Here is a 12,751-nt window from a genome sequence, read left to right on the forward strand (position 1 = left end):
TTGGCTGCCCTGGAGGATTTGAGACCCTGTCAGGAACATATTTTACCTGCTGTGATGTACCACTTGGTTAGACCAAAGGAGATACTGTGGCAAACTCCTGGGGTTCTTCTAGGCACAGTTTCCAAAGCTTTTGCACATGCCTGCAGTCTTTATTCATGCTGAATTACATAAGCTCCCTTTTTTTCCTTCTTTCTCTATTCATGCACTCAGAAGAATGTTAAAAAATTAAGTTTCTGTAAACACAGTGTTATCTTAATAAGTTCAAATATTATTAGACTTCAAATAACATGCATGCACCTAATCAGTGGTATGACAGTAAGAATCTGTTTAAACTTTGCATTTTTCTTTTCTTTACAGGCTGATCCCCTAATTCCGGACTCCCTGAGTGGTGATGTTCCTCCAGTCCCTTTTGCTACTTCCACAAACACTGCTGTGGATGCTGTTGTGCCAAAATATAGCCAAAAAGACATTGATGCAGCTATTGAACTGGTGAAGAGAGAGGTATGGTGTTGTAATCTTCGCTGCAGTGTTTATACAATTACAATACGCATACAGTCCCAGCTCTCAGGCTGCCACAGCTCTCGGCTGTCTTAGATACAACCATAGAATATATACATATCCCTATACAGTCCCAGCTCTCTGGCTGCCACAGCTCTCGGCTGTCCTATCTTCTACCACTTGTTGTTGTAACATTTCTAGTGTCCCAGCTTTCTGGCTGATACTCCAATGTCCCAGCTCTCTGGCTGCCACAGCTCTCGGCTGTATGGGGGATTCCATACCTTCTTTTGATGTTTGGCTGTGTGTTCTTCCTCATACGGGGCACCAAGTGCCAGGCCAACCTCAAGAGTTGTTTTTTTCACTCAAGTCAGAAAAAAGACAATTTTTTTACAAAATATCAAGATGCAGCAGGAAGAGACAGCAGTTGGAATAGTGGGCTCCCATATAAGGGAAGTGGTTCAGTTGAGGTGAAATGAGATGTGCCAGGTCAGCGAGGTCACTTTGAACATGGACAGAGAGGATTTTATCCTGCAAACTCTTCACCTTCACTTCCCCTCTCTCCTTGCTGAAGGTGCTGCAGGAAAACGTGGCAAGCTCGTGGCATCATTTCAGTGTGGGAACTGAGGAATTCAGCACACTCTCAGCTTCCACACGAGCTGCCTGGAGCTGTGCAGAGTTTTCCAGCAGCAGCTTCTCCTCTGGGGTGACCTCCCTGCAAGACCCCTCACTCAGCAGCTCTGCTCTCCCCTGGGAATACCTTGGTGGTTGGTGTGATCAATACAGGCTGGAAGAAGCTCTCTTCTGCTTTCACCTCCATGGGGTCTTCCAACTTCAAGGACCCCTCCAAGTCCCTTTTGTGCTCCTCACATGTTGTGGTTTCCTGAGGGACAGCAGAGGGTGAAACTCTTGCAGAGCATCCATCCCTTCCCTTCCCACCACAGCCCCCTGCTCTCCAGCTGGTAAGTTTTCCACAGTACAGGATGCTGCAGCTGAGACTAGGCCTCCATAAAATAGGCAACAATTAGAGCACTATGGGATGTCCCTGCTCCACATCTCTGAGATCCAAGAGCAAAATTCGCACTTGGAACAGCTAAAACATCAGCTTCTCATGGACCTTCCTGCTGCTACAACCCCCTCCCCCACAACATCCCTTCCATTCTTAAAAAGAAATCTGGGAATGAGTCAGGGTTTTGTGTCATCTGAAGCCATAGACAAAACTTAAATTTACTTAGTCCAAAAGGAAAAATGGAACTTTTTATCCTCAGATTTGTGGATGAGAAGTGGGAACACAATAATCTTTGCTGTGAATCTCGTAAATTCTGTCCTGAAAGGCAGAGTCTGGTCCTGCAGTGGAAAATTTTCCTCAGTTACCAGAGAGGCACTAATTAGTGACATTCACAGAGTTTCAGCAAAGTGCACCTGCTCTGCCTGGACAAACTGGGGAATTATCCCTATCTCCAGCTTTGCTCCTGCCCAAATGCAGGCCCTGCAGCCCCTGTGCCCGCCAGAGGCAGCAGCACTCGCCAGGCCCTGCTCCCTGTTCCTGCACATGGCTGTGGAGCAGCTGCAGCCGCCGGTGCACCCCAACTTCTGCCTCCTGCAGCCACAGTGCCTGTTCCCACAGCGGCCCTTGCAGGAGCACTGTGAGGGAGAGAAGGGGAATCCAATGGCCAGGATGCTCCTGGAAGGCTCCAGGTCCTGCTAGCTGTGGCATCTCAAGGACAGGGACACCCCCAAGCTGCCACTTGTTGCATTTCGCTGCCATTTCACTGCATTTTGCTACATCCCAGAATAACTGTCCTCCTAATACCCAGAATAAAATCCTTCCACCTACAGATCCATCTTCAAGATCTACAGGATAAGTACCTTCAGCTACTCAGTGCCTGACTGGAGGTTATGCCAAAGGATCCCAGTTTCTGTGCCACACTTCCACAAAAAGAGGGAGTCCCCATCCCAAAAGCCTCAGGAATTTTTTGAGCCACAGGCTAAAGCTCCAGACTGACACATACAGATGGAAGCTGAGGCTCTGTCAGGACTGCAAGCTGCAGGCTCCCAAAGGAAACAGGGATCCACAACAGGCCATCCTTTTTTTTGTTTGCTTTTCCCCCTAAAATTGGCTGCTGTTGGGGCTGTTCCTAAAGCAGTGGCCAGCTCAGACACAGGCAGCAGGACAGAACATGGGAGAAGGTGACTTGGACAGGGCAAACCTGTCCAGAAAAGTCTTGCTGACTGCAGACAACTTTTGCTGTGTCTGTGGGAATGTCCCAAATATCCCCAGGCACCCAAAAACCCATTCCTGCCACTTTGAGAACAGTGGAGACACCACACCTCACAGCTCCATCCCACCCCCTGCACACAGCAAGTGGTTCCCTAGTAGACATTGGATCAAGGGCAGCTGGATCTTACCCCCATGAGGTTTCTCCTGGTTCCTCTGCCTGCTTTTTCAGGAAGCCAGTCAGAACCCTCCAGCTCCCTCAGGTCAGAGAGCAGCTCCTCCACATCCACCTGAGGGCTGGGTGCTTGGGGCTTGGCCGTCATCTGCCGGTGGCGCTTGGGCTGCAACACGGGAGCACCAGGGGTTAGGCCACCAAAATCAGCTCTATTTCATTAATAACATTAATAATTGTTATATTTTAATAGGGTTTTATTAGGGTTTTCAGAGTCCCTCACGGCCAAGAAGGTTGTGGGGTGAGGGAGGAAAAAAACAATCTAATTATCAGGATTGAAAATTCAATTTAAACTATTGATGACAAATCCTTGAAAGTCTGAGTTGTTGACACATCACATGACAAAGAACAAGTGTCACACCCCTGTCCAAAGAGTTTTAAATAATTTCTTCTTCACAGCACTAAGATTTGGCTACATGCAAAGCAACAAAGTTGGCTGTGAAACACATGCCTTGCTCTATAATTTAAAGACTGGGAATGCTACAGAAAAACAATCTGGATTTTGAAGGAGGATATAGAGTCAGAACTACAATGAGGAAGCAGGGTTGGGGGTTTGTTTGCCTTTTTTTTTTTTTAACCAAAAAACTAATGTAAAGTATTTGAGTCTTCTGGAAAGGACTGAAAGGGCCACTTCAATCAAGTGCCTGGTAAAAGCAGCTTAGGAGAAAGAAAACCACGTTATCAATAGCCAAGATGAACTCTGGCAAGAATTCAGGTGCAACACAAACTGTGCAGCCTCTTACTTTGGGTGGAACATAATTAGGAGACTCTGGAGACTCAGGTGGCCTTTGCTGGATGTGCTGGAGCTTCTGGCCTCTGGCAACTTGGAGGAGCAGCAGTTGCTGTCAAAAGTGACAAGAATTAGCTCTGCAAAATCATCAAACTCAGTTGCCATGAGGCTCTTGTGTCTGTACAAGGCTTCTACCTGTTTCAGAGTGTCATTTTCGCGGAGGAGTTCCTGGTGCTTCTCACAGATCTCCCTCATTTTTTCCAGCTCTTCCTCCTGTTTGCAGGACAAGAGGAAATTTGTTTCATTAGAGATAAATAAGAGAAAACCCCCCAGGGTTATTCCAGCCTGCACAGCAACCACTCCATGCAGGCTTCTACAAAGGGAATACACAATTCTTTCTCCTAATTCCAGGAATCCCAAAGGACCCCAGCCTCCCCCAGCCTCTGCACCTGGAACCGCAGTCGCTCCTGCAGTTGTTTCTCTTGTTCGTTCAGGGACTCTTCCAATCTCTTCTCCGCTGCTTCTTTCTGCTGGAATTGTCTGAGCAGGTACAGAACCTAAAAGCAAGTTGGAATAAACAGGGGTGAATTCCTGAAAGGAGCACTTGGCAGGGAAATTTCCTGCCACTTCCAGCACAATTCCACCCTGATCTATTTGAAAAGTGATGTTCTGCTCAGGTGTAACCTCCTCATTTAGAGCAGGAGGAAAGTTACTGAATAAACCAATATGCACAGGATAAATACAGAGATTTCTTTGGCTTTGAATGAACCATCTACAAAAATCTAACAAAATTTGAGCTGATATTCAGCACCAGCTTCATTTCAGCACATCCCCCTTTGCCTTTCTCTCTGAGCAGACCTGGAGACCAGACTCAAAGATTTCCATGAGCTGTGATTCACCTTATGCTGGTGTTGCTGTTCCTGCACCAAAATCTGATTTTGGAACTCTGTCTCCATCTCTGCTTTGTGGTTTCTCTCTTCCATCAGCATTCTCTGCACATGAGAGAAGCTGGCCAGGCTCTGCTGCAGGCCATTCTGCAGTTTGCTCAGCCGCACTTTGGAGGAGACCAGCTGGAAAACAAGAGCAAGGCATGGCTTGGGACAGGGATTCCCTGCTGGGACAGGTGCTGCAGTGTGGAGGAGAAGCATCCCCGTAACTTCCAGCCACCCCAGGAACTGGACCAGCCCTCAGCACCAAGGAAACCAGGAGAGATTCAAAGGCAGACACTTTGGAAGTGTAAACCCTGGAGCTGAGGGTCTTGTTCACCTCCCTTCCTGCACCACTTGGAGTATTTTCCTTTCTCCCTTCTCCTTTGATTTCCAAGCACCAGGGAGCAACAGATAATTCTGTCCTTCAGTTACTCTTTCTCTGATCCCACAATACTCCAATTTTTCTTTTTCCCATCTCAACATCAATTCCACTGCTTCTCTGCTTGCTCAGGAAGTATTTTAGATACTTTTTCTTCTCTTCCACTTTTCTTCTTTCCACTTTTCACTTGCCTTTCCCTTTCCTATACAAGCATTTAGCTGCCATCTCCAGACCCTCATCTATTCCACTCCCCTCTTCCCTGCTTTTCAGATTTCACTCCCCAGTATAGATGACTTTAATAAACCTTATCCACTACGAGAAGGCTCTACTCAAATTCCTTTGGTCACTTCCTGTTATTTGTGGCTAAGCAGACTTACAGCCTTTGTTTTCAGGGAAAAAAAAAAAGGAAAATGCAGGGTTTACCTCTCTCAGGAGATACTTCAGAGCACATTTGGCCTCCAGGGTGGTGGCAATGCTGTCCCAGCACTGCTTGGCCCAATCTCCATTGTCTGCATCCAGGAGGTTCTGCTGCAGATCTGCTATCTGGGCACTCCTGGGGAAGAATCCATGGATTTGGGTTGACAACAGAGGAGAAAAACATGGCTGGTTTCTGGGCTAGTGTTACTGTTCCGAGAATATTAGGTAAAATAGCATAAACTGAGATGGAAAACAGAACGGTGTTCTTGCACCAAGATCATGCTTGAAGCACAGCAGAGGTTCAAAACATGCACAAACAAACTCCCCTCCCTTCAGCCTGGCTCTGACAAAAGCTAGACCAGCACGTTTACCTGAACACACCCAAGCAAGGCAGACAGAGGACAGCTACAGCCTGGAAGCCACACTGTATTTTAGCACAACACAATCTACAAATTAAATTCAGTTTATCCAGCAGAACTATCTGCTGGGACACAGCTCAGGCATTACAGCTGCACTGCATCTTTCTGTCCTTGTCAGCAACAAAAATCCTTCAGAAAAGCAGTGGGAATTTAAGGGGAGGAGATAGCAGGAGATATCCTCAGCTGTGACCTCAAAGGAGTTTAAGATACAAAGCAAAGTACCCACAACCCGTGGCATTTCAGAACTGGCAGTGAAGGATGGTTTCCACAAACACAGATAATGAATGTATCACCTATAAGGAGATTCTCCCACTGGAAGCATGCCAACAGAAGATACTTGTCACTGCTAGGAAGAAACTGAAACCTGTCTGTTGAAGTTCAGGGTATATTTTGGTTTAATTATAAACTGAGCACAGATTTATGCAGGGGAGATTTAATTAAGTTGGGTAAAATTAAAAGAAAAACTGGGGGTGGAGTGCCAGACTTCTGCTTCACTTAGCTCAGCTGCAAGCTCTGTGTCAGACAGCGTTGGGTAGGTAAACAAGTGCATGGCCAGGCTGCATTCCAGTTCTGAGTGCTCTATTTAGACTAATGAGGTTACTAATTAGAACACAGAATGATTCTACATCCACTGGCAGCACTGCATGAAATTACTTTAGCAGACCTCAGACTTCATCTGCTGTTTCATTCCTTCTCTTGTGCTAGCACAGCTTGTTCAAGCACACAGAATCTGGGTGAGGGAATAAATCTGCCCAAAATTTAAGTGCCATAGGCAGTTAACTGGTTATGCTATGTCTAGTCTAATATCTTCAACCAAGAAATACAAAAATCTTTTAAGGACTGTCGAATTGCAAAATCCTATGGATGTGTCCCTAAATCTACTACTGCAGGCCCTGTCCATCACAGGCAAATGCTTAAGGGCTCTTAATACTCCTAAAATACTTCAGATGAGTTAAAGTATTTCTAAACAGCCCATTACTCTCACCTAGCAGTTCCATCTTCTCCAGCAGGACCCCTTTCCATGGCAGAATGGTGCTGGGACTTCAGCTGCTCCATCCCACTAAGTTACAATGCCTTAAAACCCAGGGGCTGGACAAAACCAGAATTGTAAACTGCCTTCAAGAGTCTGATTTTAATCTCTGAAGACTCCTCTTTTCCACTTTTGGCAAGGACTGAAAATCCAAAATCACTGCCCAAACCAAGTAAACACCCTAGAACAAACAAGAAAGGACTACTGAACCCACATATTCCTTTTATAATCAAACTGACAACACAACTGCAAAAGCAGACTAACAACAATGTTTGAAGTTCAAGTCTTTAATTCTTCTGCATAAAGGCAAATTGCCAAAAATGTAACACATTCCCTTATTTACAATCATCATAAATCACAAGGAAACATGCACACTGGAACAACAAGGTTCTAAACATTACCTCTTAGAAAAGTGCTGTACAGATGTGTCCCTTGTATACACACATGCTCTGTGGTGTGTGACTGATACACCCTTGTGTTGGGAAAAATGCCTGAGCATGCCTGGAAATTACATTTTGGGAGTGAGAGTAGTTTCTGAGGAAGCAGCTTACTTCCAAATCAGCAGCACAATGGGCTCTTGGCCCTGGGTACTGCCAGCCCCACAGCAAGGGAAAGCAAACCCAAACTCCTGCAGAGAAACAACCCCCAGCTCTAGCAGCCATTGGTGTCCCAGTACATGCTACACAAGGACTGTGGAACTCTTGTAACTGGCACGTGGCTTTAGTCCAAACCACTGTAGCCACAGCTCTCACTTCAAACTTCTGCACACAGTGTGAGCAGAATAGAAAAAGAAGAGTCTATCCCAACACCATCACAACCCTTAGCCTGGACAAGAGCAGCTCCACACCTGCAAATACTGCCATTTATCCCCAGTAGTTGTGCGAACAACAGGCACTGAATGCATCCTCTCCTACTTTTTAACTGTAGACTGGCTCTTTGGGTCAAGCTGCAACACGCATAAAAGCAAAATCCAGGTATTTCAGCTGTGCTGCTGTTCTAACAGTCACTCAGCCCCTGCAAGAAATGGATCTGATTTTGATAAACCATCTACCTTTCCTTTCTCTTCTCTCACCTGATTTAGGCAAATGCCACCTTAATACATCTCAGAGAACAATAAATAGGCCAAAAGTTTTGAACAGCTTGTCTTTAGTGACTGGAGAAGGCTGAAATGATCTACATTCTTTTGAAGCAGTTCTTCAGGCTGGAGGTCCAGGGCTGGTCCAGGGGAGCAGAGGAGGTTCCTTGGTTGGAGGGGTTGGATTTCAGTCTGACTTGACACTGGTGAAGCATCAGCACACTCTGAGGAACAAGACCTCCAGAGGGAATGGCAGGATCCATCACCTGAAGCAGCCTTTGAAATCTAATGCACATTATATTATGTGTCACCTGCCAGTGCAGGCACAGCAGGAATGTCCTCACAAAAGCTTTAAGGAACATCCATTGTCATTGTAGAACAGGTTTCATGAAATTTGGAGTTTTACACTTGAGGCACAGCTTGCAGAAAACAATCTATCCTTGTAAAGGTCTGGAGAAACCTAAACAAAAAAGCAGGTAACAGCATTTTATAAACATGCTATATCCAGGCATTGAAAACAAAATATTCTCTTCTTTTCCTCGTTTAAGCTGTAGTGTTACAGTGGCAGTAAATGGAAGAGAGCATATGGTTGAGCTTATAGCACAGTATAAAGGAGAAACCCATACTGTCCATACTAAATAAAGTGTTAGAACTAATATGAACATTTTGAGAACATGAATTACTGAAAAAATACAGTACTAGATTCTCTACGAAGTACAGAGAGAAAAGGAAGCAGCTGAGCCTATTCTTCCCAACCCCCTGCATCATTTTTGTCTAAATGTCATTATTAATTTATAAAACAAACTTTTATCTCAATTCTAATAAACAAATTTCTGCCATAGCTTAAGTGTCCTATGGACTAAGGTTTCTTCCCTAGAAATCAACCAGATATATTCACATATATATTCACATTTATTCCTGTTTAAGACAGAAACTTTCTTTTAGCAAAGGGAAGGTAGTGTGGAATTCTACCATGTAAACACCACTATGTGATTTTCAAGCAAGATTAAACTTCCACAGATAAAGTTCCTGACACTTGAGAGTTAGAGCTCATCACAACTTAACCCCAAGGGTAAAGGCAATGCTGCTCTAAATACTGATCTTTCCATCCCAGAACACTCATGTGTTGCTGTACAGAGAAGGCATTCACTTTATACATTCTACACTAACAGAGCCTTTTTTTCAATTAGAACAAGTGATTACCAACCCACTGTATATATAAACTCCTTAATACAGCCTAATTTACAACAAAGACCACTGCAAAAATGCTAAGTATCAACTATGTGGAAACCGGACAGGCTCTGTTTCCATCTCTGACCCAGAGATGCTTCTTTTACCTGAATAATTTCACCTTATGTTGATTGCACTTATGCTGACGGCAAATGTCTTCCTCTTTCAGTGCAGATCTTACACGACAGCAGCAGTTGGCCAAGACTTGATCTGCTGATCTCAGACTACATCCCTATTCTTCAAGTCTTTCTGTCACAGGAGAAATTCCTTCTTCAATACTTCTATATACAAAGAGAGACTAAATATTTTCAAATATTGAATTAGCACTTTAAAAAAGTGAAAGCATGTTAAATCTTATTAATGTTCAAAGAGTTTAAATTAAAAATCAATAGTCAAAAGAAAAATGTCAGCAGCATAATTGTTTAAAAGCTCTAGCTGCCTTTTCCTCACATTGCTATAATCCAAAATCTAAGTGTAAAACTAATTTTGGCCATATTCTTAATGAGTTTTGTCAGGCAAAATTTTCAAAGATCACTGATTAACAGATATTTATATCCTAGTCCATGTTTCAGAGCCTGCATCAAATGTAGATCAAAGACAATCTAATTACACAAAAGACTTATTGCTAATAAAATCTGTTTAACCCAGATTACCGCCCATCTTATTAATGCACCACAGGAAGCAACAGTGCAAGAGAAATTTTTCACTAAAATCTACTGCTGCAAATGCCAAGTTGTTACTTCATCACAAAAATATTAAGAGACAGAAAAGGTGCTCTTGAAATGCTTAAAAACATTGATCCTTTTTTATTTGAGAGATAAAAACAGATTTTCTGGCTGACAGGTAACATTTGCAAATTACCAAGTCTGAAACATTAGGTCTTTTAATTAAGGTGCTGTATTAAGATGAAAAAATAAAGGAAAGGACAGCATTACAGCAAAAGCGACAAATAGAAATAACAACATAATCACTGGGGTATTTACCTTGTTATTTCCATACTTTGTTGCACTGTCATTACTTCATCTTTTCCACCAAAGGCTTCCCACTCTGAGCACTTGGAAAAAGCATCCTGATGTCCTGAGGCAGTAAGGCTGGAAAGAAAATGAACATGTCTGAATCCATGCACTGTGGTAACACAGTTCCTCTTAATTTTTCAGAAGGGGCCTAAGCAGAGAGAAGAAACCATACCTGCAGGAACATTTTCACTAGGGTTAGTGTGAAATGTCTACTAAACTAAACTGCCCCAATCCTTAGTGTTGCCTAAATCTACACACAAAACACAACCTGTGCTGTGTCTACTGACATTTTACAACAGAGCACTGTAAATGTTTGCTATCATACAGCACAATTATTCTGACATGATCTCCCTTCCTCGTTACATTGCACACATTTGGACACAATTAAAGCTATTAACAAGGGAGGGGAAAATACCAGTCGTGTTCCAAAAGTCAGTTCATGGTATCAATGACTCCCCACATGGAGAATCATTTCATACCTTTCCAGTGCAGTGTGGTACATCTGCAGGTAATGGTTTTTGCTCTCTGAAACCGCAGAGGAGTCAAAATTGTTTCTTCTTCTGCGTTTCCATACTGGAGAAGAATTGGGAGAACAGGAACTACAAAAACAGATTTTACACACGTAACACTTTTGATCTATGTTCAGATGTTTACCGCTGTTCTGTTAAATAACAGCATATGCTGCTGAGGAAGTTTTCTTTTGAGGTAGGATTCCTCAGTCACACAGAGCAACACCGAACACATCTCTCACAGTTTGGACGCAAAACCATTTTGAGCTTCACACACATCCCCCCAGGACAAGATATTTCAGTAAACAGGGAAGTGCATGTCACAGTCATCCTCCCTGCTGTGCTGCAGAAAGGCACCACTGTATGAAGGATGGGCATTCCTGCTCCTGAAAAAGCTCCTCTACTTTCAGAACATACCAGCAATGGTTAAAGAAATCTCAGTACCCGGCCGTATAAACTGAGAAGCTGAAAAAATTGCACTGCATTTCCTCCTGTTAAATCGTGTAATTCAGCAATGTTGGTAAATTTTCCATATTTATTGCTCTGTACCTCTGATGGATTGCATTCAATAGCAAAAGTGTCAAACCCCAAAGCTGAGTATTAACTGCCCTTCCACACTAAACATTTCCTACAAAAACCTGACAGCACTGACCTGTACAGAATTATTTCCCTAAGTGAAGCACAGAAGTTTGCTCTCATACCTCTCAGGTGAGTGGGCAGTCTGTCTGCATTCATCTTCACACTCACTTCTTCTCTGCTTTTCCTCAAATACAAAGGAGCCAGGAACATCCTCATCTTTGCAGAACCGTTCCTGGGAACTACCTGAAGGTTCTGTACGGCTAAACATAGCAGGAAAAAAAAAAAAGCTTTAAAAAACCTATCCATCTGGTTCACTGCTCCAAACAGAAAACAGTTAAGCTGCACTAAGAATTAACAGTCTCATATGACACCCAAATGATTGAAAAACTGCAACTTCTACCACAGATCAATTCCAACACAGGTAAAACTATTCACACAGTGCTGTAACACAGCTAAGAGAATTCCATTCACTCTTCTCCTCCCAATTTACTAATTCCTAATCTTGAAAGCATGAGGTGGCATTAAGTAGCAGAACCAGCCTTGATACAGAAATTCAAAGTTGTGAAAAGATAAGAGTATTTCCTTCTTGAACACAGCTGCCACCGTCCCGCAGAGAGCAGAGAATTCTCTCTCTCATTTTCTGAAACATCTCAAATCCTCTCACATATTGTCAGTGTAGGAGACATGTGTTCCCACGGACTTCAGGAAAAGGAAAGATGGAAAGTTATCAAAGTCAGGGAACAGTAATTGCCAAGTTTCTGCTCTTGTCTGTTGCTCTCCAGAAAAGTTACAGTACCCTGTGCCCACTAGTGTGAATACAAAGGGGAAGGGAATGTGCTACTGCAGGCAGAGCAAATGCCTTTCTCTCCATAACACCTGACTGCAGATTAACTCAGACTAAACAACTGCAATATCTAGAAGACTAACCGAATTCTAATGGAAAACAAAGCATTCAAGCAGACTCCCATTGTTGAGTCTGATCTTTTCCTGAGTCAAGTGCAGCTTCTTTTATTTAGTATTGTACTCAGTCTCTCAAGGATGGAGTTACCTTCCTCCCCAGCAGCCCCGCTAGTGCTGTGTTTTGCATTAATCACTAAAACACTGCTGATAAACACACGGGTTTACCCAGGTGTCACACTGTGATTTCATGCAAAAGAATGAAGCAGAACAGCTGAGACTGCAGAATCATAGAAACGTTTGTGTTGGAAGGAACCTTAAAACTTATCTCATTCCCACCCCCCGTCATGGGCAGGGACACTTTCCACTAGCCCAGGTTGCTCAGCGCCCCATCCAGCGCGGCCCTGAACGCTGCCGGGGGTGGGGCAGCCTCCGGTGCGGGTCTGTCCGGGGGGACACGGCGCAGCCAGCGGGGTTTGTCCCGGCCGGAGCCGCTCTGCCCGCACCGCCCGCTGTGCCCCGCGCGGGGGTGGGCTCGGACTCGGGGGGACGCAAGGGTCACGCGTGACGCTGGCCCCGCCCCCTCCCGCAGGGCG

General features: G+C 44.2%; 1 protein-coding gene across 6 annotated transcripts; it reads right to left on the reverse strand.

Moving 5' to 3' along the window:
- Positions 1-127: 127 nt before the first annotated feature.
- LOC141728079 (chromosome-associated kinesin KIF4-like) lies at positions 128-12,711 on the reverse strand. 6 transcript variants are annotated; one of them, XM_074534401.1, is made up of 15 exons: positions 12,307-12,711; positions 11,381-11,518; positions 10,650-10,769; positions 10,138-10,245; positions 9,262-9,452; positions 7,251-8,384; positions 6,805-7,030; positions 6,113-6,131; positions 5,407-5,536; positions 4,575-4,745; positions 4,125-4,232; positions 3,871-3,948; positions 3,689-3,787; positions 2,905-3,054; positions 1,405-2,139 (listed from the first exon to the last, which is right to left on the reverse strand). In XM_074534401.1, the coding sequence occupies exons 7-15, from the start codon at positions 6,815-6,817 to the stop codon at positions 1,894-1,896; spliced, it is 1,014 nt and encodes a 337-aa protein (XP_074390502.1). In that variant the 5' UTR covers positions 6,818-7,030; positions 7,251-8,384; positions 9,262-9,452; positions 10,138-10,245; positions 10,650-10,769; positions 11,381-11,518; positions 12,307-12,711; the 3' UTR covers positions 1,405-1,893. The 6 variants fall into 6 exon arrangements, with proteins under 6 accessions (XP_074390503.1, XP_074390502.1, XP_074390500.1 ...); XM_074534402.1 differs by lacking the exons at positions 1,405-2,139; positions 6,113-6,131; positions 6,805-7,030 and adding an exon at positions 128-1,378 and having other exon boundaries at positions 12,307-12,709; XM_074534399.1 differs by lacking the exons at positions 6,113-6,131; positions 6,805-7,030 and having other exon boundaries at positions 1,409-2,139; positions 10,650-10,743; positions 12,307-12,709.
- Positions 12,712-12,751: the final 40 nt, after the last annotated feature.

This window comes from Zonotrichia albicollis, unplaced genomic scaffold (genome assembly GCF_047830755.1).
Source record: "Zonotrichia albicollis isolate bZonAlb1 unplaced genomic scaffold, bZonAlb1.hap1 Scaffold_83, whole genome shotgun sequence".
Lineage (NCBI taxonomy): Eukaryota > Metazoa > Chordata > Aves > Passeriformes > Passerellidae > Zonotrichia > Zonotrichia albicollis.